This window comes from Podarcis gaigeae, assembly GCF_964106915.1.
Source record: "Podarcis gaigeae genome assembly, chromosome: 6".
NCBI lineage: Eukaryota > Metazoa > Chordata > Lepidosauria > Squamata > Lacertidae > Podarcis > Podarcis gaigeae.
Genome location: NC_139682.1, coordinates 87,344,098 through 87,369,529, shown reverse-complemented (window position 1 = coordinate 87,369,529; position 25,432 = coordinate 87,344,098). Strand labels below are relative to the sequence as shown.

At 42.2% G+C, this 25,432-nt stretch overlaps 1 protein-coding gene across 2 annotated transcripts in view; it reads right to left on the bottom strand.

Moving 5' to 3' along the window:
- KIFAP3 (kinesin associated protein 3) overlaps window positions 1–25,432 on the bottom strand; it is a 72,801-nt gene that overhangs the window by 21,441 nt on the left and 25,928 nt on the right. For both annotated transcript variants that reach the window (XM_083743834.1, XM_083743833.1), the window contains exons 12-18: window positions 16,400–16,508; window positions 15,320–15,432; window positions 14,435–14,600; window positions 11,720–11,845; window positions 9,116–9,214; window positions 6,359–6,444; window positions 2,266–2,455 (exon numbers count right to left, since the gene is read on the bottom strand). In XM_083743834.1, coding sequence (XP_083599960.1) covers window positions 2,266–2,455; window positions 6,359–6,444; window positions 9,116–9,214; window positions 11,720–11,845; window positions 14,435–14,600; window positions 15,320–15,432; window positions 16,400–16,508 — 889 coding nt within the window. The remainder of the gene's footprint in view (window positions 1–2,265; window positions 2,456–6,358; window positions 6,445–9,115; window positions 9,215–11,719; window positions 11,846–14,434; window positions 14,601–15,319; window positions 15,433–16,399; window positions 16,509–25,432) is intronic.

Genomic DNA, 25,432 nt, shown 5'->3' with positions numbered 1-25,432 from the left:
CATTTCTCAATATAAACAATTTAAACCAATTCCTATTAGTCCAGGGGTCAGCAACCTTTTTCAGCCATGGGCTGGTCCACCATCCCTCAGACCATGTGGTGGGCCAGACTATATTTTGAAAAAAGAAAAATGAACAAATTCCTACGCCCCACAAATAACCCAGAGATGCATTTTAAATAAAAGGACACATTCTACTCATGTAAAAACATGCTGATTCCCGGACCGTCTGCAGGCCGGATTGAGAAGGCGATTGGGCCGCATCCAGCTCACGGGTTTTAGACTGTTATTTCCCACAATTGCAATGTGCATCTAAAGAACAGGCCAACAGGGGATGATTACAATTTCATTACTAAGCAGTAGATAAACAGATCCACATGGTTTCTACCCTAAATTAAGCACAAATGGATGCTGTAGTAAATAAACGCAAATTCCCTTGCAATGCAGAGATCCCTAAGAAAGCTTTCAGCATAAACAAGGCGTGACAAAGAAGGTGGTGAGTAAGAGTGAGCAACCGAGAGGGAAGATTTTGTTTGCAGCAATACCATCTCATTTCAACTGAACTGACCAATGCTACAGTTGGGGCTTTTAGTACGTAGCAGGAGGGTGTCTTCACAGCTCAGTTTTGCTCTCAGTGAATCCCAATCCCTTTTGCGTATCAATTACCTGCAGGTCCAATATCCTACCACTGCATTCTTTCACAACTAAGACTCAGAATCAAAGCAAGCATGGGGGGGGGTGCATACCCAATGTGCTTACTAACATGATGGGGGTGGGTAAGGCAGAGGTGCAGTTGAGGTGGCAAGGGCACACTGGCACAGCCAATTCAGTGCTCCCACTGTTGCAGTCATACCACCCCAACGTCATCATGCCCTGCCCCATCCCAGTTAAGTCACACAACTCCACTGTCAATAGGGCAGCTTTGTGAATCCATTCCTGGCAAGAGTTTTTTGCAGGAGGCAGCTGACAAAACTATTATTATACCATTCCTTTGGGGGGGGGGGATCAAGATCTCCTTCCACAGGCTTTTGAGAATGTATTGAAAATCCAATGCCTCTTTTATATACAGTGGTACCTTGGTTTACGTACTTAATCCATTCCGGAAGTCCGTTCTTAAACCAAAACCGTTCTTAAACAGAGGCGCAGTTTCCCTAATGAGGTCTCCCACCACCGGTGCCCTTCCACCGTTCGGATTCCATTCTTAGACAGAGGTAAACTTCACAAACCGGGACACTACTTCCAGTTTTGCAGAGTTCGTAAACCGAATACAGTCATACCTCGGGTTACAGACGCTTCAGGTTGCACGTTTCCGGGTTGTGCACCGCGCTGAACCCGGAAGTACCGGAACAGGTTACTTCCGAGTTTGGGTGCTTGCACATGAACAGAAATGCTAAATCACGCTTTGCGCAGACATGCAGGTCGGGTTGCAAACGCTGCAGGTTGCGAACGTGCCTCCCGCACGGATCACGTTCGCAACCTGAGCGTCCACTGTGGTTCTTAAACAGGGCTGTTCTTAAACCGAGGTACAGTCGTACCTTGTTTTGTGGCTGGGATCCATTCCGGAGCCCCGGCCGCTAGCTGAAAAGGACGCAGGGCAATGTGCCACGTCTGCGCAAGTGTGAGGAGCGGTTTGCGCTTCTGCACATGTGTGAGCGGCAAACCCGGAAGGAAACCTGTTCCGGTACTTCCAGGTTTGCCGCGGACACTCGCCGGAATGGACGCTAGACGAGGCGTACGTTCGCGGAGGTATTACTTTACCACTGTACAAAAATACATTTTGAAAGAAAAACATTGCCTATCAAACTGATTGCTCTTAAAAATTAATCCTTTTAACGTGTAGTATTAGAGATACAGGGTGGTATTCAACTAAGTTTTATGCAGAGCAGACCCAATGTAATTAATGAACGTGTGACCATGGTCAATTAATTTCAGTGGGTCTACTCAAAGTAAAGCATAGTCGAGTGCCACCCATAATACATTAATATACATATCAAAAGCAACATGATTGCAACGTAAAATAATGGTGCATGTATTAATTTAACTTTATCACTGTAAAAATTATGTGAATTCTGAACTTATGCCAGTTGCTAAACATGCATTCAGCTACCTATAATAACAAGTAATCCAACATTTTTTTCTTTCCCAGCAAAATATCTTAACTTTAGCTGAACCTCTCTATAAGATTGGGTGTACTGGGAATCAACTCCATGAAATGCTTTCAGGGAGCTTGTGCAGTGAGGAATTTTATGTTCTCTGTATCAGCCTTACCAGCATTGTAGTAAAGATCAGGTCTTTCAAGAATGTCCCCTTCATGAATATATGGCTCAATGCGGTCATCCCCATACAAGTACTGTTCGTTTTCATCCATCTGCCGACTTTCCACCATTTCTAGCCACTGAGAGTTGTGCCATCGAAACTTCTCACTCTGGATCTTCTTGGCCCATTCCTCATCATATTCCTGTTTGGGAGATTTAAAGGCTTTAATACTAGCTGGCCTTAAAGTAAAAACTGTTATTAGTTCTTCACTTTTGCTATTAAACTTCTTGGATAGGTAATTAAAAAAGGCACCTTAAAAGCTAAAATCAATACGCTTCCCACAAGAGACTGGCTTGTAATTTTGTGTGAACCCAGGCTCAGGTTTTACTTTTCTGCCAACAAATCATGAGCAAAAGTCCATGTTTGTTCTCAGCTTGCTGCTTGCAGTTTGTTTAAAGTGTGGGGATAACCTCCAGCCCCTAGACCAAATTTGTGCCATGAGGCCATTTCTCCCTAACTTGTGGTCCAGTTTGGAACAGGTACAGAAGTGGCTGGATTGTCTGCGCAGCTGAGTACCCCATGGGGAACTTGATCACAAAAATCAGTGTTTCCCAAAGTTGGCAATAACGCCTCCTGGGGGGCTCTGGAACAATCCAGGGGAGCAGTAGAAGCCTCAAGTGCAATTGGGGGGCAATAAATAAAAATAAGGAGGTGGCGGAAACATAAAGAATAGAATTTTGAAAAACTGTTCATACATGTTTTGCCTGTTGTGTAATGACACCGCCAGGTCGGGCGCTGTTGCAAGATGGCAACAATGCCTCCCCCCTGGACCTGATGGTTGTGCTGGAGGGAGGGATTTTCCTGGGTTTGGGTGAACACTTTTTGGCTTCACCCAGGCCCAAGAAGTGGGTCACAGCTTGCCTGCCTATTTGGCCCCACCCCTGGGGCAGATTGGACTGAACAGGCAGGTTTGACTCTGGTCCTGGGGCCTAGTCCACCTCCTCGCCAAGTTTTGAAAATCTGTTCGTACATGTTTCATCTGCACGTCTGATGTTGTAGGACAGTGGTTCCCAATTAACCAATTACTGAGGACCCCCTATTTTTCAAAACCCAAGCCACGGACCCTCTACTTTTGTAAATTTTGATAGGTCTTTGGTAGTTACCTCTGCAAAGCCATTTTATGGACAAAATGTGGGGTAGCCCCTTATAAGCAAAGGATTTTAGGCATACTGAAAAAAAAAACAACCAGACTAGGGCTGAGCGATATCTGGTTTTCAACATTGTGATACATCAGCAGTTAAACATTGTGATATTCTATCGTGATGTCTGAAACTGGAGATCAGTCATGGGGATAAGGAAAGGAGCAGTCACAGAGGTCTGGTGGGTGGGGTGGGTGCAAATCAGGTATGGAGGACCTAGGACCTAGTGTGGTATGACCTAATGTGGTACGACATAGGAAGAAATACATAAAATAATGCAAATTTGTCACTGCATATTTCTGTTTGTTCGTCTAAAAAAGGTAGATTTATGGGGGAGGATGCAGAGTAATTTTTTTTTGAAAAGGCGACAGTAGGTGAAATAAAAAAAAAAATCCTTCCAGTAGCACCTTAAAGACCAACTAAGTTAGTTCTTGGTATGAGCTTTTGTGTGCATGCACACGAAAGCTCATACCAAGAACTAACTTAGTTGGTCTTTAAGGTGCTACTGGAAGGAATTTTTTTTGTTTTGACTATGGCAGACCAACACGGCTACCTATCTGTAGGTGAAATAAGTTTGGGAACCTCTGACATAGATCATTCCCACAGAAAGCAGGGTTGAAGTGGGGGGTGACTTCAAGCCTTCTGAATCAGATGAGTGAGGATTTCTGACAAATAGCCAAAACAGAAGATAAGAACATGGGAGGCAAGACCATTGTTTGAGCATGTATAGCAGTGAAAATACTGTTTTCCCCCCTGCTGCAAATTTAGTCAGTTCTTGTTATTGTCCTCTACCTTTATTAGCACCTTCACCGTGGAAAATACTTACATTATTTCTGCAGGGTATGTGCCATCCTTTTTGAACGACTAAATCTTTCCCTAGAGTACTAAACCACTGACACATTATGAAGCATTAAGTAACCTCTCAAAATCTGGGTGCTATCCATCGGGGTCCTCTTTGTCACTGGTTTCTGTCACACCTTTTATCTAATTAAAATACTCAGTGCTAAGAGAGAACTATATAAATCTGTTCTGTGTTTTGCTGTGTCTGATGGAAAACAGATTCCCCTTTTTTCTTTAATGTGGCAGGTCCTTAATCTGGTCAGTAATAAGGTTCATTAAAGACAACTGCTCAACTAAATTAAAGCTGCAAAGCAGAAAGTTGGAAGCACAGCAAAAAAAAAAAAAAACCCACTTGAAATGTTATACAGCCATACATATCTTTGCATATTACATAAGCTCACAGCTACTGTGGCAAGACACAATATGCCTGAAACCACTAGGATTGTATCACAAAACTGCCACCTTGAATTTTACTTCTTTCGGTTATTTATCTTAAACGGTGCCAACACATAGCCTCTAACCACAATTTGTCCAACAATTTAGGCTGATGTAGTATTATTATCTGCCCTGTGGCAATAAAGTACAGTTGAAATGGAGAGACAAGTTGGACTTGTAAATATATTGTGAAGACACACTGTGCAGATGGTACATTACATTCTGAAACTACCACATTTCATCGCATAATCGTTGCCACCGCATAATAGTCACACACCATTTTTCTCCAGCCCTAAAATCGGTTCCAAAGCTTTCACCGCATTAATTGCCGCAGAGCGGATTTGAGTAGAACATCCAGGTTCTGAAGAGAGAAAATGCTGGCAAGATGGCAATCGCCACAGGCTCAGTAAGCTGCTACCGGAGCCAGAAGATGGGGGACCCAGGAGGCCCCGGAAGAGCCACAGAGGAGAAATAATAATAATAATAATAATAATAATAATAATAATAATAATAATAATAATAATAATTATTATTATTATACCCCACCCATCTCGATGGGTTTTCCCAGCCACTCTGAGCGGCTTCCAATAAAACACTAAAATACAATAACCTATTAAACATTAAAAGCTTCCCTAAACAGGGCTGCCTTCAGATGTCTTCTAAAAGTTTGGTAGTTATTTTTCTCTTTGACATCTGTTGGGAGGGCGTTCCACAGGGTGGGTGCCACTACCGAGAAGGCCCTCTGCCTGGTTCCCTGTAACTTGGATTCTCGCAGCGAGGGAACCGCCAGAAGGCCCTCGGCGCTGGACCTCAGTGTCCGGGCAGAACGATGGACGCAACCATGCTATGTGCAAATACTTATACAGGGATGACCTACAGAAATAACCCGAAGTCTAGGAGAAACAGCTCTGCCTTACTAAATATGAAACATTTATTTTCATGAAATATATCACAGTACTAAATAGGTGAAATAATCCAGGTGTGGAGAACTGCATACATGCAAAAATGTTATAAAACACCACCGATCACCACTTCCTCACAAGGGTAAATTAAGTATTTTTGAGGACTATAAATATGATTTTGCATCCATTAAAATCTCCAAGTCTTAAAATACTGTAAACTGTCATTTGAAGTACACACTTGCGTCTAAAAAATATAATCTGAAAAAAACAGAGTTTTCTCATTTTTATGCACACAGACATTCAGGGCACTGTTTCACTACACAGGAGTTGCTGTTTCTGCCTACTATTTCAATCTGATCTGATCCACATGGTTTAACAATTATTCTTTTATAAGAAAATATTCACCATATAAGACGGTAAGACGGGAGAAAGCGCCTTAAAATAAACACACTGAATTGTTTTTTTAAAAAATCATATAACCTAGCAAAGAAGCTTCAAAGGCAACACATAATAAAGACCCCACCAATCCTGTGTTTTCTGAATGCACCTATAATTTCAGAAGCAAAAATAACTGAGTAAAATATGAGGAACAAATTTTACTGAAACGTATTTGCAACACAATTGACATAATTTTCAGTCACACGTCAGAAAATACTACTGCTTTTCAGAAAAAAAGGTGCTTGTCATTTTCATTAATACTCAGAAGGAAGAAAGTAAAAAGTCACTTACTGCTATTATATCCAGTGTATTGTCACAGACTTTACGGATCTCAGCATTTTTATCATGCATCAGGTCTATAAGATATGCTGGAGCCTCTACAAAGATAAAGTTAAGGAAGTAAAGCAATTATGGATTCCTCCAAACAATTCTATACAATTTTGGTGTGAACAGTGTATGCCGGAGTGAAGTAACTGTTTCAAACTTATTTTAACATAGCATTTTTAATTCATCCTGGACACCTGTGGTGAAGGGTAGGTAAGAAATAATTTAAATAAATCACAGAATTGCAGAGTTGGGACCTCAAGCATCATCTAGTCTAACCCCCTGCAATGCAGGAATCTCAACTAAAGCATCCATGACAGATGGCCATCAAGCATCTGCTTAAAATCTCCAAGGAAGGAGTGTCCATCACCTCCTGAGAGAGACTGTTCCACCGTCTAACAGCTCTCACTGTCAGAAAGTTCTTCCTAATATTGAGTCGGAATCTCCTTTCTTGTAACTTGAAGCCATTGGTTCAAGTCCTACCTGTCAGAGCAAGGGTAAACAAGCTTGCTCCATCCTCCATGTGACAGCCCTTAAGGTATTTGAAGATGGCTAACCTATCTCCCCCTAGTCTCCTCTTTTCCAGGCTAAACATCCCCAGCTCCTTCAACCATCTTCATAAGGCTTAGAAGAAACACACATCTGTTAACATTAAATGAGGTACTTCACTGAGACGCGGGTGGCCACAGAGCCTAGGACTTGCCGATCAGAAGGTTGGCAGTTCAAATCCCCACGACGGGGTGAGCTCCCATTGCTCGGTCCCTGCTCCTGCTTCGAAAGCACATCAAAGTGCAAGTAGATAAATAGGTACCGCTCCGGCGGGAAGGTAAACGGTGTTTCCGTGCGCTGCTCTGGTTCGCCAGAATCATGCTGGCCACATGACCCGGAAGCTGTACGCCGGCTCCCTCAGCCAATAAAGCGAGATGAGCGCTGCAATCCCAGAGTTGGTCACGACTGGACCTAATGGTCAGGGGTCCCTTTACCTTTACCTTTACTGAGAACTCTAAAGAAAAGGGAGTGTGCTTTTTAAGTGGGAGATAGACTTGCTATTAACAATGCTAGAAGGGAAAACATCCATCAGGTGTTTCTTTTCATTACATTTGGAAAGCAGGAATACAGATCATTCCCTAATCCCCTATTACATCACCGCCTACAGTAACTGATTTTGAAAGCATAAAGATATGCTAGAATCACATGCAAAACGGAAAGAACAGCCATTTGTTTTGCATATGTACATGTTCCCAGCGCCACCCATTAAGCTAAGATCATATGAACATTTTATTAAAGCTTGCAGCCTTACTAAAAAGTCATGTAAATGTTTATGGATACAAAAAAAAAAAAAAATAGAGTTGTTATGGAGAAGGTTTAGCACATATGCTAATAAGCTCATTCTATGACCTGACTACACTAAACAACTTCTATTGCAGAGCAAAAATGAGTGTTATAGAACAGACTCAATGAAATGTACATTACTAGGGTCCAGTAATTTCAATTGGTCTACTCTGAGTAAAACTGAACGGAATACCACCCATAGCCATGGTCCCATGCAGCGTCAGCAGCAGAGTTCACAGAAGAGCAGCAGCAGCAGCTTTGGAAACAAAAACTACAGATCAAAAACCACAGCTATTCCTGCCATCATCCTTTGAAACTGACCACCTACTGCCTCTCCCCCTGTTGTGAATGAAGACATCCAAGATTAGTGACAGGGATGGGGGTGGACAGAAGAGAAGGCATGTTCTTTCGTTTGCTATCCTTTATAAGAACAGAAACACAGCTGTGAAGTGGGGCCATTTCTGAAGGCAACACAGAATAATTGGATTGCCAGCTTTTGCAGAGTTCCCGTTGTTAAGAAAGCTGCATGACACACAGAAGAGTAACAAATACACTTTCACCATGTATTTCACCGTCACTGCATCTCCGTGGTAGGCATGGCTGCAGTCATTATGTTGCCCCTGGGAAGGCACAGGAATCCTGGGAGGACCAAACTAGTAACCCCACAAAGGAGTTAAAAGGTAAAGGGACCCCCGTCGCGGGGATCCGAACCGCCGACCTCCTAATCAGCAAGTCCTAGGCTCTGTGGTTTAACCCACAGCGCCACCTGCATCCCACAAAGGAGTTACTCCTCCTCAATAAATAGCAGCTTAAGATACTACACCAATATTAGCTTCAATTGCTTCACTGCATCTCTAGAAAATAGTTGGTTATATATATATTTTTAAATGATCCTAAAATACAAAGCGGACGCAGGTGGCGCTGTGGTCTAAACCACTGAATCTCTTGGGCTTGCCGGTCAGAAGGTCAGCGGCTCGAATCCCCGCGACGGGGTGAACTCCCGTTGTTCGGTCCCAGCTCCTGCCCACCTAGCAGTTCGAAAGCACGTCAAAGTGCAAGTAGATAAATAGGTACTGCTCCGTGCGCTGTTCTGGTTCGCCAGAAATGGCTTAGTCATGCTGACCACATGACCCAGAAGCTGTCTGCGGACAAACGCCGGCTCCCTCAGCCTATAGAGCGAAATGAGCGTGCAACCCCAGAGTCATCCGCAACTGGACCTAACGGTCAGGGGTACCTTTACCTTTAAAATACAAAGCAATTCAATTTCAAATAGAAATGCATGGTCTGTGGTGAACCTATAGTGATGAAACCTTGAAATAAGAGCTTCTGCATATTCTGTAGAACCAATAAAAGCACTGCAGCAGGACTATTTGAACTATAAAAGAAGGATACGAGTCTCCTTGATTATGACATCTCTCGTGGCTTGATGGAAGACCATCTGGTAAAACACGTAAATGATTTGGCACACAAACTCATCATCTTCTTGCTGAGCTATACAAAAGGAAAAAGAATTGCCCTGTCAAACTTTAAATCCCCAATTACTAGCATTTCATCATGAAGACGATGCATTAAATTTTCTAGATAATAATCCACATGAACATATACACTAAAAACACACCAGTTTTAACCAAAGTTCAGGAGTGGCATTTGTCTGAAGGTTCTCCAGAGTTACTTACAGAAGGGAAGAAGCATGCACTTATAATTCCAAGGGACATGCTGCATTGGAAGGAACTCAATGCCACTACTTTCTACAGCTTTCTACATATTCTTCTCGCTTTGGGGGGTGGGGGGAGGGCAAAATATGCTACCAGTCTTTCCACCCTATTTTACTTTTGGAGATTTGGAAGATATGCACTCTGAGTTAGCACACTGCTTTGCTCCACCCACTTAACCCCAAGAATTATCTTTGCTCAGGCCACTTCCATAAAAAAAGCAAAATAGCTCTGCTACCTGGTCTAGCTCAAAGCAAATATAGTGGTACCTCGGGTTAAGTACTTAATTCATTCCGGAGGTCCATTCTTAACCTGAAACTGTTCTTAACCTGAAGCACCACTTTAGCTAATGGGGCCTCCTGCGGCCGCTGTGCCGCAGGAGCACGATTTCTGTTCTCATCCTGAAGCAAAGCTCTTAACCCGAGGTAATATTTCTGAGTTAGTAGAGTCTGTAACCTGAAGCGTATGTAACCCGAGATACCACTGCACAGTGGAACCTCAGTTTTTGAACATAATCCATTCTGAAAGACCATTCGGCTTCCGAAAAGTTTGAAAACCGAAGATCAAAGGGTGGCCAGCAAAATCCATTGAAAAAATGGAGAAAGCTGTTTGAATTCCGAAGCGCGTTCAGAAATGGAAGCAATTACTTCTGGGTTGTCAGAGTTCGAGTTCCAAATTGCTCATTAACAGAGATGTTCAAGAACTGAGGTTTCACTGTAAACTAGGAGTCCCTGGTCTGCTTCAAGTAAAAAGTGACTCCTTGTTTGTTTTTTAAACTAGTTCTGAAGGATGAAGAGGTGGACAATGGAGGTGGTTGCCTGCATTAAGGACAGAAGGCAGGGCTTTGGAGAACAACTCTCCTTGCCTTTAGGACAGAACTACCCAGTGCACTCTGACTCCACATCCAGGAAATCTGGGCACCACTTTTCCTGAGCAAAGCAGCACCAAGAAGAAGCAATGTGTAGGCAGAAGTGGCAGTTTGGAGAAAGGAATTTAATCATGCTCCTGCCAACTTTCCACACCCCTGCCACTTATTTTCCAGTTGGCATCTCAGATCTGTGTTTGTGACAGAGGCACAGGCTGAATAAAAACCACTAGGAAGAGAATTGTGGAAAATGGCAGGCAAGGGAAAGGTTAGATACCCCCCACCTCCTAAATTTCTCCTCTCCTGCTAATCACTCATGCCCTGATACCAGGGAAAGTAGCAGTCACAAGTTTCAAGATGTGAAGTAGACAGAATGTGCAGTTTTCAGGCTTAATCTACATGTCCATCTCACATCTGGAAAGTCAGGAATGTGTGAACCGGTGCCAGATTGGCCTGAAGATAAATTGGGCTTTTAAAGTGTTCCAATTCAAAACTCAAAAAATCTCAAGGGATTTTTGAGTGTTCATCTGGAAGACTTGAAAAGCCCAATTTATTCACCACACCCTCTTCACTACTACTAATAATAATCCTTAACTTGTGGAAGGGTGGGGTCCTCAAATTCTGGTCAGCCTTGGTAGTAGCCACTCCCCTGAAATATGTGGTTCCCAGGACCCTGCTGACTCAGAGGGGCTGGTCCTTTGTCGAAAGTCACACTGAATTCCCAAGTCGAAACCATCTGAAGCTCAGTTCTGGGTTAGTGATGTGTTTCCGCTTTCTTTTGAGCTGAACTGAGAACAGCTCTCCAGAGAGCATGTGTCCCTTTTCTCAGCTCTAAGCCATGCCCCGCATGTGAGCTGCTGCTTTTCACCAATGCATCCTTTCGTTACAGCTGAAAGGAATCTTCTGTAGATCATTACCCCTTCTCCTTTGCCAACGGAAAACTTCTTTAGCTTGGGGAAAGGCAAGGGTTGGGAAGAATAAAGAGATGGGGCATAGTAGAGGGAAGGTACAAGCCTAATTTCTAGCTCGTCCAATGTCAAAAGAAGATGGATCCAAACATGAATAATAGCCAGCCTTCTTGAAGAAGGGGCAGAGAAGAGTTAGCATTTCAAGTCCCAATCTCTTGAATATTATTGTTTTTAATGAGAGGTCTAATCAGAGGAGTTGCTAAGCTGAAGTAAATTGCTCTCGTCGAAAAAAAATTCTACAGTAATTTTTGTACAATGTTTGTCTGTTTATTTAAGTGGTATATCCACTGAAAGTATTTGTCTTGGATGAGCATCAGAGGGCAATAAACAATCTAACATTAAATAAGGTTTCACAACATAGGTTTAATACTCAGGTGCTTACAGACTTGTGGAACTGGGAACTGTGCGCATACCCACCCCCCAAATCCATAGGAGATTCTTAATAACATACCATTTAGTAGTTCAATGAGTGCTGGAATAATCCCAGATTTAGCTAGCAGTGCTGCGCAAGAATCATCCATGGACACTGTACCAATCATTATCACCACTTCCAAAACAAGGTCATCTTCTGCAGAACCTGATAAATTTAACAGAGAGAGGGTATTGCTGAATCCCAGAGACACACACCAAGCTTTATGCTGGAAGAAAGCTACACTCAGAGAGAATCTTTCAATATGCCCAGCAAAACTACTTTTTTAGCAGCAAGCAAGAATTTGAGGTGTCTGCTATACTGATGCAACATCCTTGTTTAGCCTTCAGCCCCAAAAAAGTACCGCAGGGCTGCTGATCATTACTGCCCCATTCTAAACTCTCTTTTTTAAAAAAAAACAAAAAACCTGATGCAGTGGGCTAATGGCCAGGAAGACTTTAGGACAGCACCTATGTCACAGGTTCTTTGAGACAGCCATTGCTTTGGGAGTTACAATATCTGGTATGGGATTGTTAGATCCAGTGCTTTTTTCCCCTAAACAAATGTTATGGGGTACTCTCATTTTGACTCAAGAAAATCACCATTTTATAGTTCAAATCGGGGGAAATAAATACAGTAAATGGACAACAAAAGTACAAAGATTCACAAAATGTTTAGGGGTATGCGTACCCCTGTGTCCCCCCCCCCCCCCAGAAAAAAGCACTGGTTAGATTCATGGGTCCTTAAGAGCATTTTCACCAGCCCTGCACCCATCTTACCAGAAGTCAAGCTCAGTTTATTGGTCCTCATTCAGCCCAGCACTGCATCCAGGCTCCAGTCCAGTTCCTGCATCACTATAGAGCTGAATGCCATCGGTGTACTGATGACAGTATGTTCCAAATCTCCCAATGACTTCTCTCAATGACCTCACATATATGTTAAATAGCATTGGGGACAAAATTGTGCTCTGAGGAATGCCATAGCCTAACTGCCACAGGGCAGAAGAGCACTTCCCCAATACTATGCTGACCCTGGAAGTAGGAGTGGAACCTCTGTAAAACATGCCCCCAGTACCCAGTTGGGTCCAGGAGAATGCCATCATCAAAGATATCAAAAGCTGCAGAGACACTGAGGAGAAGGAGTAAGGTCATGCTTTACTTGTCTTGTTCTCTCTATAAAGGTCATTAATCAGGGCGACGTTGACTGATTCCATCCCAAAGTCAGCGTTGAACCAGACTGGAATAGGTCTAGATAACTGGTATATTTCAAGAATGTCTGCAGTTGTACCACCAATGCCGCGTAGATCACCTTCCCCCCAAACAGGGTATTTGTGGTTGGTCGAAAGCCATCACAAAGCATTGGGTTCAGGGTGGGCTTCTTTAGGAGTGGCTGTAATACTTTAACGGCAGTGGGGACGATCCCCTTAAGCCAGTGATGATCAAACTTGGCCCTCCAGCTGTTTTGGGACTACAACTCCCATCATCCCTAGCTAGCAGGACCAATGGTCAGAGATGATGGGAACTGTAGTCCCAAAACAGCTGGAGGGCCAAGTTTGGCCATCGCTGCCTTAGGTAAAGACACAATTACCACCTCCTGGACCCAGCTGGTTAAACCTTGCCAGCTAGATTTGATTAGCCAAGAGGGACAGAGCTTGAAAGAACACATGCATGGTCAAGTGCATTACTGTAATGTGTCACAATCATTATTACTGGAGAAAGGGAAGGAAGCCTAGATAACCCGCAGGTGTTATAACACTGTCTGTTCCCGTATTTGTCAATCATTTGGCAAAGTAAAGTCAGCACAGAGAAATCAGGATTTAAAGAGCTGTACCCTTTCTATTTTTTCTATTTTGGGACGCGGGTGGCGCTGTGGGTTAAACCACAAAGCCTAGTACTTGCTGATCAGAAGGTGGGCGGTTCAAATCCCCACAATGGGGTGAGCTCCCATTGCTCGGTCCCTGCTCCTGCCAACCTAACAGTTCACAAGCGCGTCAAAGTGCAAGTAGATAAATAGGAACCACTCCGGTGGGAAGGTAAACGGCATTTCCGTGCGCTGCTCTGGTTCGCCAGAAGCAGCTTAGTCATGCTGGCCACATGACCCAGAAGCTGTACGCCGGCTCCCTCGGCCAAGAAAGCGAGATGAGCTCCGCAACCCCAGAGTCGGTCACAACTGGACCTCATGGTCAGGGGTCCCTTTACCTTTACTATTTTAGCCCCTGTAACCTCTAAAAGGTTACCCCTAAATGTCAGGAGACCGTCTGGAATGGCGGTCCATAATGTGCAAACAGCTGCCACCAGCAAAGAAAATCAGCACACACGTGTCATAAAACACACCCCATCAGACTCTTCTTTGGATTTCTGGTCAGAAAGAGTTTGAGCATGGAAGCCGCTGGCTATTTATAGGAAAACTACATTTTAAAGCTTGTACAGATGTGAAAGCATATCTGGGTAGTAAATGAAAACATATGATTATTGGTTTATACCTCTAGAAAACTTGTTTTCTGGATACGGGGAAAAGCCCCCTATATCGTTTCAAAAACCTGACTAGAATATCTGATGTTTTCATCTGACTGAGAAATACACCGTGCCTGGATTGTCATTTGGGATTTTAGCCCAACTATGAAAGTTTGCTGAAGTGTTACCTTATGTTCTTCAACTTCCCAAAATTAAAGGAAAACCCATGCAAATTAATGAACCTACAACCATGCCGCACAGCAAAAGAAAGTATCTTGAGTTACTGGGCATTCATAATACATACCTGGCTTTAATTTATCTTTGAGGTATGGTACCATTTTGTATTCTTTCAAGACAAGTTCCCAATCCAAATCAGGCAATGTCAAATTGGCCAGTGTTCCCAAGCATTCGATCACAAATTCCTCATCTTCATCATTTGATACTTGGGCAGCTAGGTCACCAACATAATCCTAAACAAACAAATAAAGCAAGCATTTAACAAATACACTGCGTGCATAAAGGAAAAGGCATTGGCTGTTATAATGCTGGTGAACTGGAATGAGCAGGTGTGCCTAGGTGGTTACTAAACTGCTGATTACACACATGCAATATTGTGAATCCAACACCAAGAGTGTACTTTGGCAACAGAAACCCTTAACTGTTCTTCCTATGTCCAGCTAATTAATACTTTTTCAGTTCCAGACTCATTATCCAGTCCAACAAACACTTTTTTATATATTAAAATCTAAATTTAGAAAGAAGTGCTATATGAATGCCAACTACACTTTCAAAAATACTTTCAAATACATTCTCAGTATTCAAAGCACTCCATACACATGGTAACAGCTTTATAAAGGCAAGTCGGATATTCTTATAAGACAGATGATGGCAGGGATGCTGAGGTCTGAACACTCAGTAATCAGCTACTGCACAGCAACAGGAAGGACAGAAGAAATTATCTTTTTTTAAAAAAAATACTGGCATGCAGTAATATGAACTAGAGAAGTCAGAGTTTACACTGTTTACTATAGTATTCCAACATAATTAAGTCATGTGAAGTGAAAGTATTTGCAAAGCTGCAAACGATCAAGTTCAACGTGAAGTTATTTTATCCATTATTCAATTTCATTAAAATGAAACAAGTCCCCCACCTTATGAAGGGTAGAAATTACTTATAAGGCATGCTTACAATAAACAGAGTTTTGGTTGGCCCATCATGCTGAGAGATGTTCCTAATCATTTTCATCAATAATGGGTCCTTGAATTTCAGTGCTCTCTTCATCAGCATCTTCAGTCCATTTCCTGAAAAGAAACAACCCAAATGAAAGGGGAGGGAGAAATGTATGAACCAATTGATTATAACATTTTGTATACAACATTAACAAAGAGACCATCCAATCTATTTACATTGTACATGATGCCTACTCTGGTTATGTAGGACAAACAACAAACAACAAACATCACATCCTGGTAGGGGCTTGCTATAAGTAGTCAACAAAGGGTGGTATGCAATGCTAGTCCTACACAGAGTAGACCTACTGAGCTTTCTATTTATGTCAAAGGTAGTGGTCTTGATTAGATTGCTCTCCTGTAAGCTGCTATCAGTGATAGCATGTTTTGTTGTTTATTTTTTTAATGGGGGGCGGGAGAGACTCTTTTAAAAAAGAAAGAAAAAAGACTGGCTTAGTAATTTGGTAGAAAACTTCATTCATTCTTTATTCATTCATTCTTCATTCATTCTTTATTGAGATTTATCTCTTCCTTCTTCCTAGAGTTGCAGGGCAGATGACAACAACAATCAGCTTATATACAAAAAATATTATACATTTTTTATAATCTTATAAACTACATATGTATATATACGGAATACTACATCTTTCTAAGGAAGACTTATCATGGATTTTGCATAGCAAAGTCTTATTTGGCCAGTCTTTTGAGATTTTCAAGTGTCAAAAAGTATGCAGACAGGGCTAATCTGGTAGACATTGTATACCCAGGCTTCCAAAATGCTTTTGACAGAATCTACTAACTAAAGCTGTTGAATAAACTTAGCAGTCATGGGGTATGAGAACAGGTTCTGTTGCATATCTGAAACATGGAACAAGAAGGTAGACATAAGCTGGCTGCTCCTTCAACTAAGGGAAGTAAGGTGCTTTAAAGATCTGTATTGGAACTGGTTCAGTTTCTAAATCAAGTCAGGGTTAAGCCAATTCTGATTCATGACATTATTCACAGTTAAGCAGTTCCTCTGCCATAGTGGAATACTCACCTTCACAAATGAGTTGTACATTTCTCTTGTTAGCTGCCAGGTTAATGCAAAAGGAAATGAGCTCGAGGTCGACACGTTCATCAGGGCACTCAAACAACATCTTCATTAACTATCAACACATAAATGTCAAGCAACTGCATTAGCAGCAATAAAAATGAACCCATCTCTTACATGAAACCCACATGATAGGCGAACTAATGCCAGTGTACTGGAAGAAGCAAAGATCACCAGAGTCGAAGCAATGATTCTTCAACCTCAACTTTGTTAGATGGTCATGTTGTTCGGACTTAAAAATGGAAAGTGTAATGCTGGTGGTCAACAAAAAAGGTTTAAAGACTTCCGCGTAGTCTTTGCTCACGGTCAGATGCGTCTCTCCCACTTTGCCAAGGTCGGGAGGTACGCGCTCGTTAGCGGAGCTAGAAGGGGGAGCTAAGGCTAAGCTGACCCCGAAGCCTTGGAAGGAGATTCCAGGGTGATATGGCGTTGCTGCAGCACGAAGAAGAGGACCCCCAGACCATTTTCAAGCTCCTAAAAGCTGAGCAAGAAGGGGGAGAACTTCTTCGGTGCTAGTTCCTGCAACCCTCCGCTGACGAGAAGCTCAACTTCTCAACTTTGTTAGATGGTCATGTTGTTCGGACTTAAAAATGGAAAGTGTAATGCTAGTGGTCAACAAAAAAGGTTTAAAGACTCTCAAGGCAAAAAAAAAAAAAAAAAGGCAGTATAAACACTGACAACTGGGAAAGACTGGCCTGTGAGCGCTCCAACTGGAGAACAGCCTTTACCCAAAGGTGCCATTGACCCTGAAGATGCTCGAACTCAGGACGAAAGGGAGAAACGTGCTAAGAGGAAGGCATGCTTGGCAAACCCTCACCGTGATCAACTCCTGCCCAGAAACCTATGTCCCCACTGTGGAAGGATGTGTTGATCAGGAATTGGCCTCCACTGTCACTGTTAAGACCATGTTCATGGAAGACAATCTTACTGGGCTACGAGTGATTGCCAAAGAAGAAGACAGCCACATCATCTCAACTTATCTGCTCCATGCATTGCTCCAATATGGTGGCAGACCTTGGTGAAACAACTTAGGTCACCAATAAAAATGTGAGTGGAAGTTGTGCAGCAGCTTTTTGTGGATGGTTTTCTTGGACAACTTTTAGGCAGGGAAAGAAAGGCAGTAAGCTAGTCCTAGAGCAAAAAACTATATGGAAGACAGACAGTGTAACAGGCCAATATAAATAATCAAACACAACCAGTACAGGATGCAGAAATGTGTGATGTATGATGTTTTTAGGGTGGTCTTTGGCTATGGGGTTGGGCAATGTCAAAAGTCCTTAAAGGTTCCTGCACACCTTGTTCTTGGTTTCTCTGACCTCCTTGAGGGGGGGGCGTGTTGGGTTTTCTTAATACTGTATTGATGTGGTCAACGGTGCTACTGAGTGGTATAGGTTTGTTTATAATAATGTGTTGCATGGCAGCACACCTGCGAACTATCAATGTTTCAGCACACCTGTATCTTAACAACGTAACTAATTAGAGGTGGAGTTATGTGATGCAGCGATGTGATAGGGTAATTGATTATTTTGAAAACTGTATTTAAGTTGACCAAACGCTTTGTATGGTACTGGCTGGTGTAGAGTGGTGAGTTGCAGCTGTTTTAAATATTATTTAAAAATAAAGTAAGCAAAGATATTGTGGGCAAGTTTTTATTCCATCGCCCCAGTCCAACAGTGGGGAGACTCTGTTGCAACAGAAAAATAAAGATCTGCCTTGCTTTCACTGGATCCTGCCTCTATCCATTCTTCTCTGACCGATCATGGACCAATCATGGACTTAGGGGACTTAGTCCTATGGAGGGTTGGGCAGCAAAAGCCAGCCCCCCTATTTTTCTATAACATGTCTCCTTATGCGAGACATGGTCGTGTGGACTTATATATATGTGAATTACTCATAAATGCCTTATACAGCATAATTCTACCCATGTTTACTCAAAAGTCCCACTATATTCAATGAGGCTTACTCCCTAGTAAATGTGTAGTATTTCACCATTAGAAAGATATTTTACGGATATGTTCATCAGAATGGAATTGTTTTATTGTGCTTCAATATGCAGAATTTTATGTTTGCGTTTATTATTAGCTTTTCTAAATTGACTACAAAGGAACAAGCCATGCTCTCCCAGCCACAGTTCCCTCGACCTGCGATCTGGGAATCACAATGATAGACCTTCTTTGCAAGGCAGTTTTTAAAGCATTTCACCCTTAACAAAATTAACGCCACATGTTTCATTTGCAAAAAGGCTGGGGTCAGAAAGAACATGATGAGTATCTGTTCTTTGCCATACTTGGTTTGCAAGAAGAAAAACCGCTGCCCAATCGCAGTTATGCTAAAATGTTGCATTTCTCTATTTGAGGCAGCTGTCACTTGCAAGAGACAAATGGTCTCAAACAGAACCATGAATTATTGTTTCTAGACAATGAATATGTGATTTTAAGACTTTTTATATGCTTCTGATTTGACCCAGGAAATCTCGCAAGATTTGGACACCCCATATAAATACAGGGAAGTAGATTCACATAAACATTCTCAACTAAAACATACAATTTGGCCTCATTCCTCATCTCTTAGGACTTAGGTGTACAGTGGCGGTTACAGTTACAGATAGGTAGCCGTGTTGGTCTGCCATAGTCAAAACAAAAAAAAATTCCTTCCAGTAGCACCTTAAAGACCAACTAAGTTAGTTCTTGGTATGGGCTTTCGTGTGCATGCACACTTCTTCAGATACACTGAAACAGAAGTTTCCAGACCCTTCTATATAGTGAGAAGGTGGGGAGGGGTATTACTCAGAAGGGTGGTGGGAATGGGTGATTGGCAGATAGCTGTGATGAGCCTGTTGACGACTCTTAACGACTGCAATAGGTCTTACAGGAAAAAGCAAGGGGTGAGAAGGTGAAAAAGGTCTTTGTTCAGACCAGGTGTCTCCATGGTTTTAAGTTTGGTGATAAGTTGCAATTCAGCAGCTTCTCTTTCCAGTCTATTTCTGAAATTCCTTTGTAGTAAAACAGCTACTTTGAGATCTTGTATAGAATGTCCTGGGAGATTGAAGTGTTCTCCTACTGGTTTCTCTGTCTTGTGATTCCTGATGTCCGATTTATGTCCGTTTATTCTTTGGCGTAAGGTCTGGCCTGTTTGTCCAATATAGAGAGCTGAAGGACACTGTTGGCATTTGATGGCATACACAATGTTAGACGATGAGCAATTAAATAGTCCCGAGATGATATGTGTGATGTTGTTGGGGCCAGTAATGGTGTTGTCCGGGTGTATGTGGCAGCAAAGTTGGCATCTGGGTTTATTGCAGGCTCTGGTGCCAGTGTCCGTGTTAGGTCTGGTTGTAGTATTATTGTGGGTTAGGAGTTGTTTAAGATTGGGTGGCTGTCTGTAGGCAATGAAAGGTCTTCCTCCCAGAGCTTGAGAAAGAGAACTGTCATTGTCCAGGAGAGGTTGTAGATCTCTGATGATGCGTTGTACTGTTTTAACTTGGGAGCTGTATGTGATGACTAGAGGTGTTCTGTTATTTTCTTTTTTGGGTCTGTCTTGCAGCAAGTTCTCTCTGGGTATCAGTCTGGCTCTGTTGATCTGTTGTCTAACTTCATCTGCTGGGTATTTTAGTTCTAAAAAGGTTTGCTGTAGATCTCTTAGGTCTCTGTCTGTAGAATTGGAACAGATGCGGCTGTAACGTAGTGCCTGGCTATATACAATGGACTGTTTGGTATGTTTGGGATGGTAGCTAGAGGCATGTAGATATGTTTGTCGGTCAGTTGGTTTACGGTATAAGGTGGTGTCTATGCGCCCATCCTGTATTTTTATAGTAGTGTCCAAAAAATGTATTTCTTGCATAGATTGATTCATTGTTAGGTTGATTGTGGGGTGAAAATCATTGAATTTCTGGTGGAAGGTGTCCAGGGTCTGTTGACCATGTGTCCAGATGATAAAAATATCGTCAATGTATCGCAGGTACAAGAGAGGTTTGAGTGGGTAGGAGTTTAGGAAACGTTCTAAATCTGCCATGAAGATGTTGGCATACTGTGGGGCATGCGGGTGCCCATTGCTGTGCCGCTGATCTGAAGGAATAGGTCATCACCGAATTTGAAGTTGTTGTGGGTAAGGACAAATTGGCAGAGTTTGGTGGCAAAGTCCGCTGTGGTTTTATCTGAAATGGTGTTCCTTATAGCTTGTAAACCATCGTTGTGTGGGATGTTGGTATACACAGATTCCACATCCATAGTAGCTAGTATAGTATTGTTGGGAAGATTATTTAAAGATTGTATTTTCCTCAGAAAATCTGTGGTGTCACGTACATAGCTGGGAGCACTGATGGCATATGGTTTCAGAACAGAGTCCATATAACCGGAGACACCCACTGTAATAGTGCCAATACCTGAAATGATGGGGCGTCCTGGATTTCCTGGTTTATGTATTTTAGGTAGAAGATAGAAAGTTCCTGGTCGAGGTTCTGTTGGTGTGTTAGTGAGGACCTGTTCTTGGATGTGTGGGGGTAGCTCCTTAACAATCTTGTTCAGTTCTTTTTTGTATTCTTGTGTGGGGTCTGAGTCCAATTTTATGTAAATTTTATGTGGCGGTTACACACTGTTAAAAGGGTACCCATCTCCACAACCCCTATCTGGGCCCTCCATTTCCCCACCTTCTCCTCCTCCAACAATACAGCACTACACTAGAATGCAGTGAAACAATTCCCAACCGATTTCCCCACTGCCCTATGCTGCTATCAGACCTTTGTAACATGGACACACTCTGTGCCCAATCAGCACAAGCGGCATTTTAGCAGCGTTACAATTCCAGTTTACGTAAATATTTCCTTTAGGAGTTCCAGTGCTCAGATCCCTTCTGCTTCCCAATCCTAAGGGATCAAAAATGTATTTGCCCTTTTGTCTTCCCGTATGAGGGCTAGAGTATTTCTCCCTCCAGGAAAGAAATGGAAACGGCACAGTTCTGTAAAATGTCATCAGTTAGATTGCTAAAGTGGGTTCTGGCTCCATAATTATATTATGGCCTCTCGGTGATGAGGTTAAACCTAGTTTAACTAACACATATATTTTACAAGATAAATTGTCATCCATAATACGCTCCTAATGAGATCTTTGAGGCTGCGACTCATTGATTAATATGGATAATTAAGGGCTTTTGCAAAGATACATAAAAGGAGGGTTTTTAATCTTCCCAGCCAAAGGACTGATTTTATCTTTATCAAAATGCCTTAAAGATTTAAAATTTAACTGACCTTCCCTTTGCTGCCATATTCTGTTGTTTCTTTCTGTACAAAGTGACAAAAATTATTTATTTATTCCTACATTTATCTCCTACCTGCCCTCCAAGGAGCTCAGGCAATGTACAAACTTGTACATTACTCCGTTGTATGCTTATAACAACTCTGTGAGACAGTTAAGGTGACTGGGTCAATGAGCTTCATGGCTGAGCAGGGATTTGAACCCTGATCTTCCAGGTCCTAGTCCAATACTATACTACCCTACCTCTCCATCTCCTTGGTAAAACCTTTGGTTCATGTTGTCATTCTACTGCAACTTTCTCCACCCTAGCCTTTCATTGTCACATCTCCACCCTCTTACCTTGATCCAGAATTTTACCACAAGAAACATTCACATCTCTCAAGAGTTCACATTGTGTAACACTCTTTAAGATTTCTACGCTAGCTTCAATCCAGTCTCCTATCTGTTATAGGAATTCTAAGGTCTCAAATATAGAATAAACATTGATAATTGCACAAGGTAAACACACAAACATATACTTGATAACCCACATGTCTAAAATAGTACAGAAGAGCAACCCAAAAGCCATCTTGGTTCTTCTAAAGACTCTCAATATTTCCTCTGCCTCTTTAATCCCCCTTGCCTGAGAAAATGCAGGCAGATAGCAGTCAGGGGGAGTTCCTGAAGGGATTCCTCTCCTATATCAATGAACCTTCCGGTTATTGATCACTATTTGCCCAGATGCTCTGCACTGAGGGATGTCTGACTGGCATCCCAATTGTCTTATCAAATGCTAATGTTTTGTATAAACTGTGTCTGGAGCTATGTTGTTTTGTTGTTGTTTAGTCGTGTCCGACTCTTCGTGACCCCATGGACCAGAGCACGCCAGGCAGGCAGCTTGGTCAAACTCATGTTGGTAGCTTCGAGAACACTGTCCCACCACCTCGTCCTCTGCCATCCCCTTCTCCTTGTGCCCTCCATCTTTCCCAACATCAGGGTCTTTTCGAGGGAGTCTTCTCTTCTCATGAGGTGGCCAAAGTATTGGAGCCTCAGCTTCAGGATCTGTCCTTCCAGTGAGCACTCAAGGCTGATTTCCTTAAGAATCTGGAACTATGTAAAACTTGCTAAATCCTCAGGAATATCGCATCTTGGCCTGCCTGAGACACAGTAACCCCACCTTATGTGTGATGTAATTTCTGACGGTTCGTAGAGGGGATGAAAAACCCTTAAAAGAGATGTTTTTTATTGGTTCTGGGTCTCTCTTACCTCCTTGCAAGGAGGGGAGGGAACTCTGTTGCAACAGAAAAACAAAGATCAGCCTTGCTTTCACTGCATCCTGCCTCCATCCATTCATCTCTGACGGAACATGGACTTAGGGGACTCAGTTGGGCAGCAAAGGTCAACCACCCCTATTTTTTTAATATTATATCCAACACAAATCTTTTGTTTTTACCTCTGGCATCCTCAGTAGCCCTGTACCCTCCCCCTCCCCCACTTTTGCCCCTGCAGGTCTGCCATCCTCAGCTGCTGGTAGGACTTTGGAACACCCATGGGAACAGATCCAAACCAATTATTAAGGCACATTCAATGCACACTGAAATGCACACATAGCTCCCCCCCCCAAACAATGTAGTTTTTATGGGATGGGAATTGCAGCTCTGGGCGGGGAGACTACAGTTCCCAAGATTTGGTTGGGGGTGGGTGTCACATGCTTTGAATGTATGGTACAGACCTGCCCTCAAGTCTTTTCTTCCTTACTATTCCACATGCCCAGAATAGTCCTTTAATGTTCAGTATGCCTAGAAGTCTCTTAGAGTACAACACCTTATGATTTTTATTTTATTTTATTTTAAGCATTTATAGACTGCTTTTCAGCTACACAATTGCCAGAGCAGTTTAATAATTGTGAGCTTGTACTGAGGCAATGAAGAGAAAAATAATGTAATAAAGAACTGCAACAGAAGAGAGTTTAAGAAGTCAGAAAAACCTTTCTGCAGCAGCAAATTTCACAGTTTAACAACATACTGTGTAAAGGAGGACTTCCTTTACCTGTCCTGATTCTTGGTTTTCATATCAAGAATGGGGAATACTACAGAGCAGGAATTAAGCATCTGCAAAGGATGTATCTGAAGCAGTGTGCATGCACACGAAAGCTTATACCTAAAACTACTCAGTTGGTCTCTAAGGTTCTACTTTATAATTTTTAAATTCTCCTGGAAGGATTCTTTTAAAGACTTTCTTAGATCATATAACTTTTTTGAAGACTTGATTCTTTTAAGGGAGGTATTAGGTTTCTAAGAAAAGTCTTTTTAACTATCTTTTTAAAGAATTGTTTTAACTTATTTTGACCTACTTGAATCTGCAAAGGACTTAATCTAAAAATGCTAAAGGGGATCCTCCAACTAAGTCATACGCAGTGCAGGCCCATTGAATTAAATGATTTCACCTGTAGTTTGTATGTAAATTATCTATTGTATTTAGAAGATAAAATTGTCCTCTCTTAATTAAATGGAAAATGAATTGAAGTTAAAGTGTGCTGCCAGCGCTGAACTGCATTCCTGTAGAAAGGGAGGGAAGTCCTGTAATTTTATCTAAACTAGTTCAAGTTTTTAGAATAATCCTTTGGTACGAGCTCCATGTTTCCCATTATGTCTTCATTTAATTTGATTGCTACTCATGCCACTTCAAAGGGGAGTGTAATTGCTGCCAAATAGGAAATATTAAAATTAAATTTGTTCTGCTTTTACTATGTCCATTGTCATCTTTTCTTCATTTAGCAGGAAAGCAGTAAAAGGGCTGCAGCGTGTGCAACGAAGAGGCAGTAGTTTTCAATCAGACAAGTCCCATATTGAGTATCAGATACCACAGCCCAGGACTAAAATCACTGTGTCTAGACTCTCTGGCACCTGACTTCACTTATTTACCAGTGACCAGAGGCCAACCCCCACAGCTTTCCGTTCATACACCTCAGTCCAGCCCTCTCCCTCTCCCCGGCTCAAACATCTTTGAATGATTATGCCAGAACTGCATGCCTCAAGAATCTCTCTTGACTGGCTACTCCCTCACTCTTAATGTTTGAAGTAATGCTCTGGTTTCTGAACTTCAGCAGATAATGGTGGACAAAAGCAAAGGGGGCTGTCAAGAGAGAACGTTTACCAGCATTAAGCTAAAAAGAAGCTTGCAGATCAAAGAGAGGCCCAACTGACAACTGTGATGGAAAAACATGTGGATAAGTAAGCTGCAGAGGAGTTTGCATACTGCTCTGTGGAAGAATATTGAATATCACGATGACATCACAGTACAACCATGCCCTTTGATTGGCCAGGCTATTACCTATAAATGCTTTCATAAACATCTGGATGGCATTTGCACCTATTTAAATAAAGCATGCACTGCTGGGGTCTAAACAAGAATGGACTGTTAATGCTCACTTTTAACTCTTACTACAATAGCACCCATTAACTCGGGCAAGGCATGAGAGCCTTCCAGTGATATTGCATTCCTTTCAGCCACTAAAAATGGTTTTTAAAAAGATAGCAACCCAATGAACCTACAGGTTGCAAACTGAAAACCCACAGAAGCGTCTAACTCACAAAAGTGAGTTGATTTGCAGTCCATGTAGCACTTTTGTATAACCTCCAGTTACAAGCTTGAGAATTCAAATTTATTCTTTTAAGACGTAAGTTCTCACAGCTGCATATGTATTTGGATGCCAAAAGACTAGCAGGATTACAAACAAATAGAACAGTAA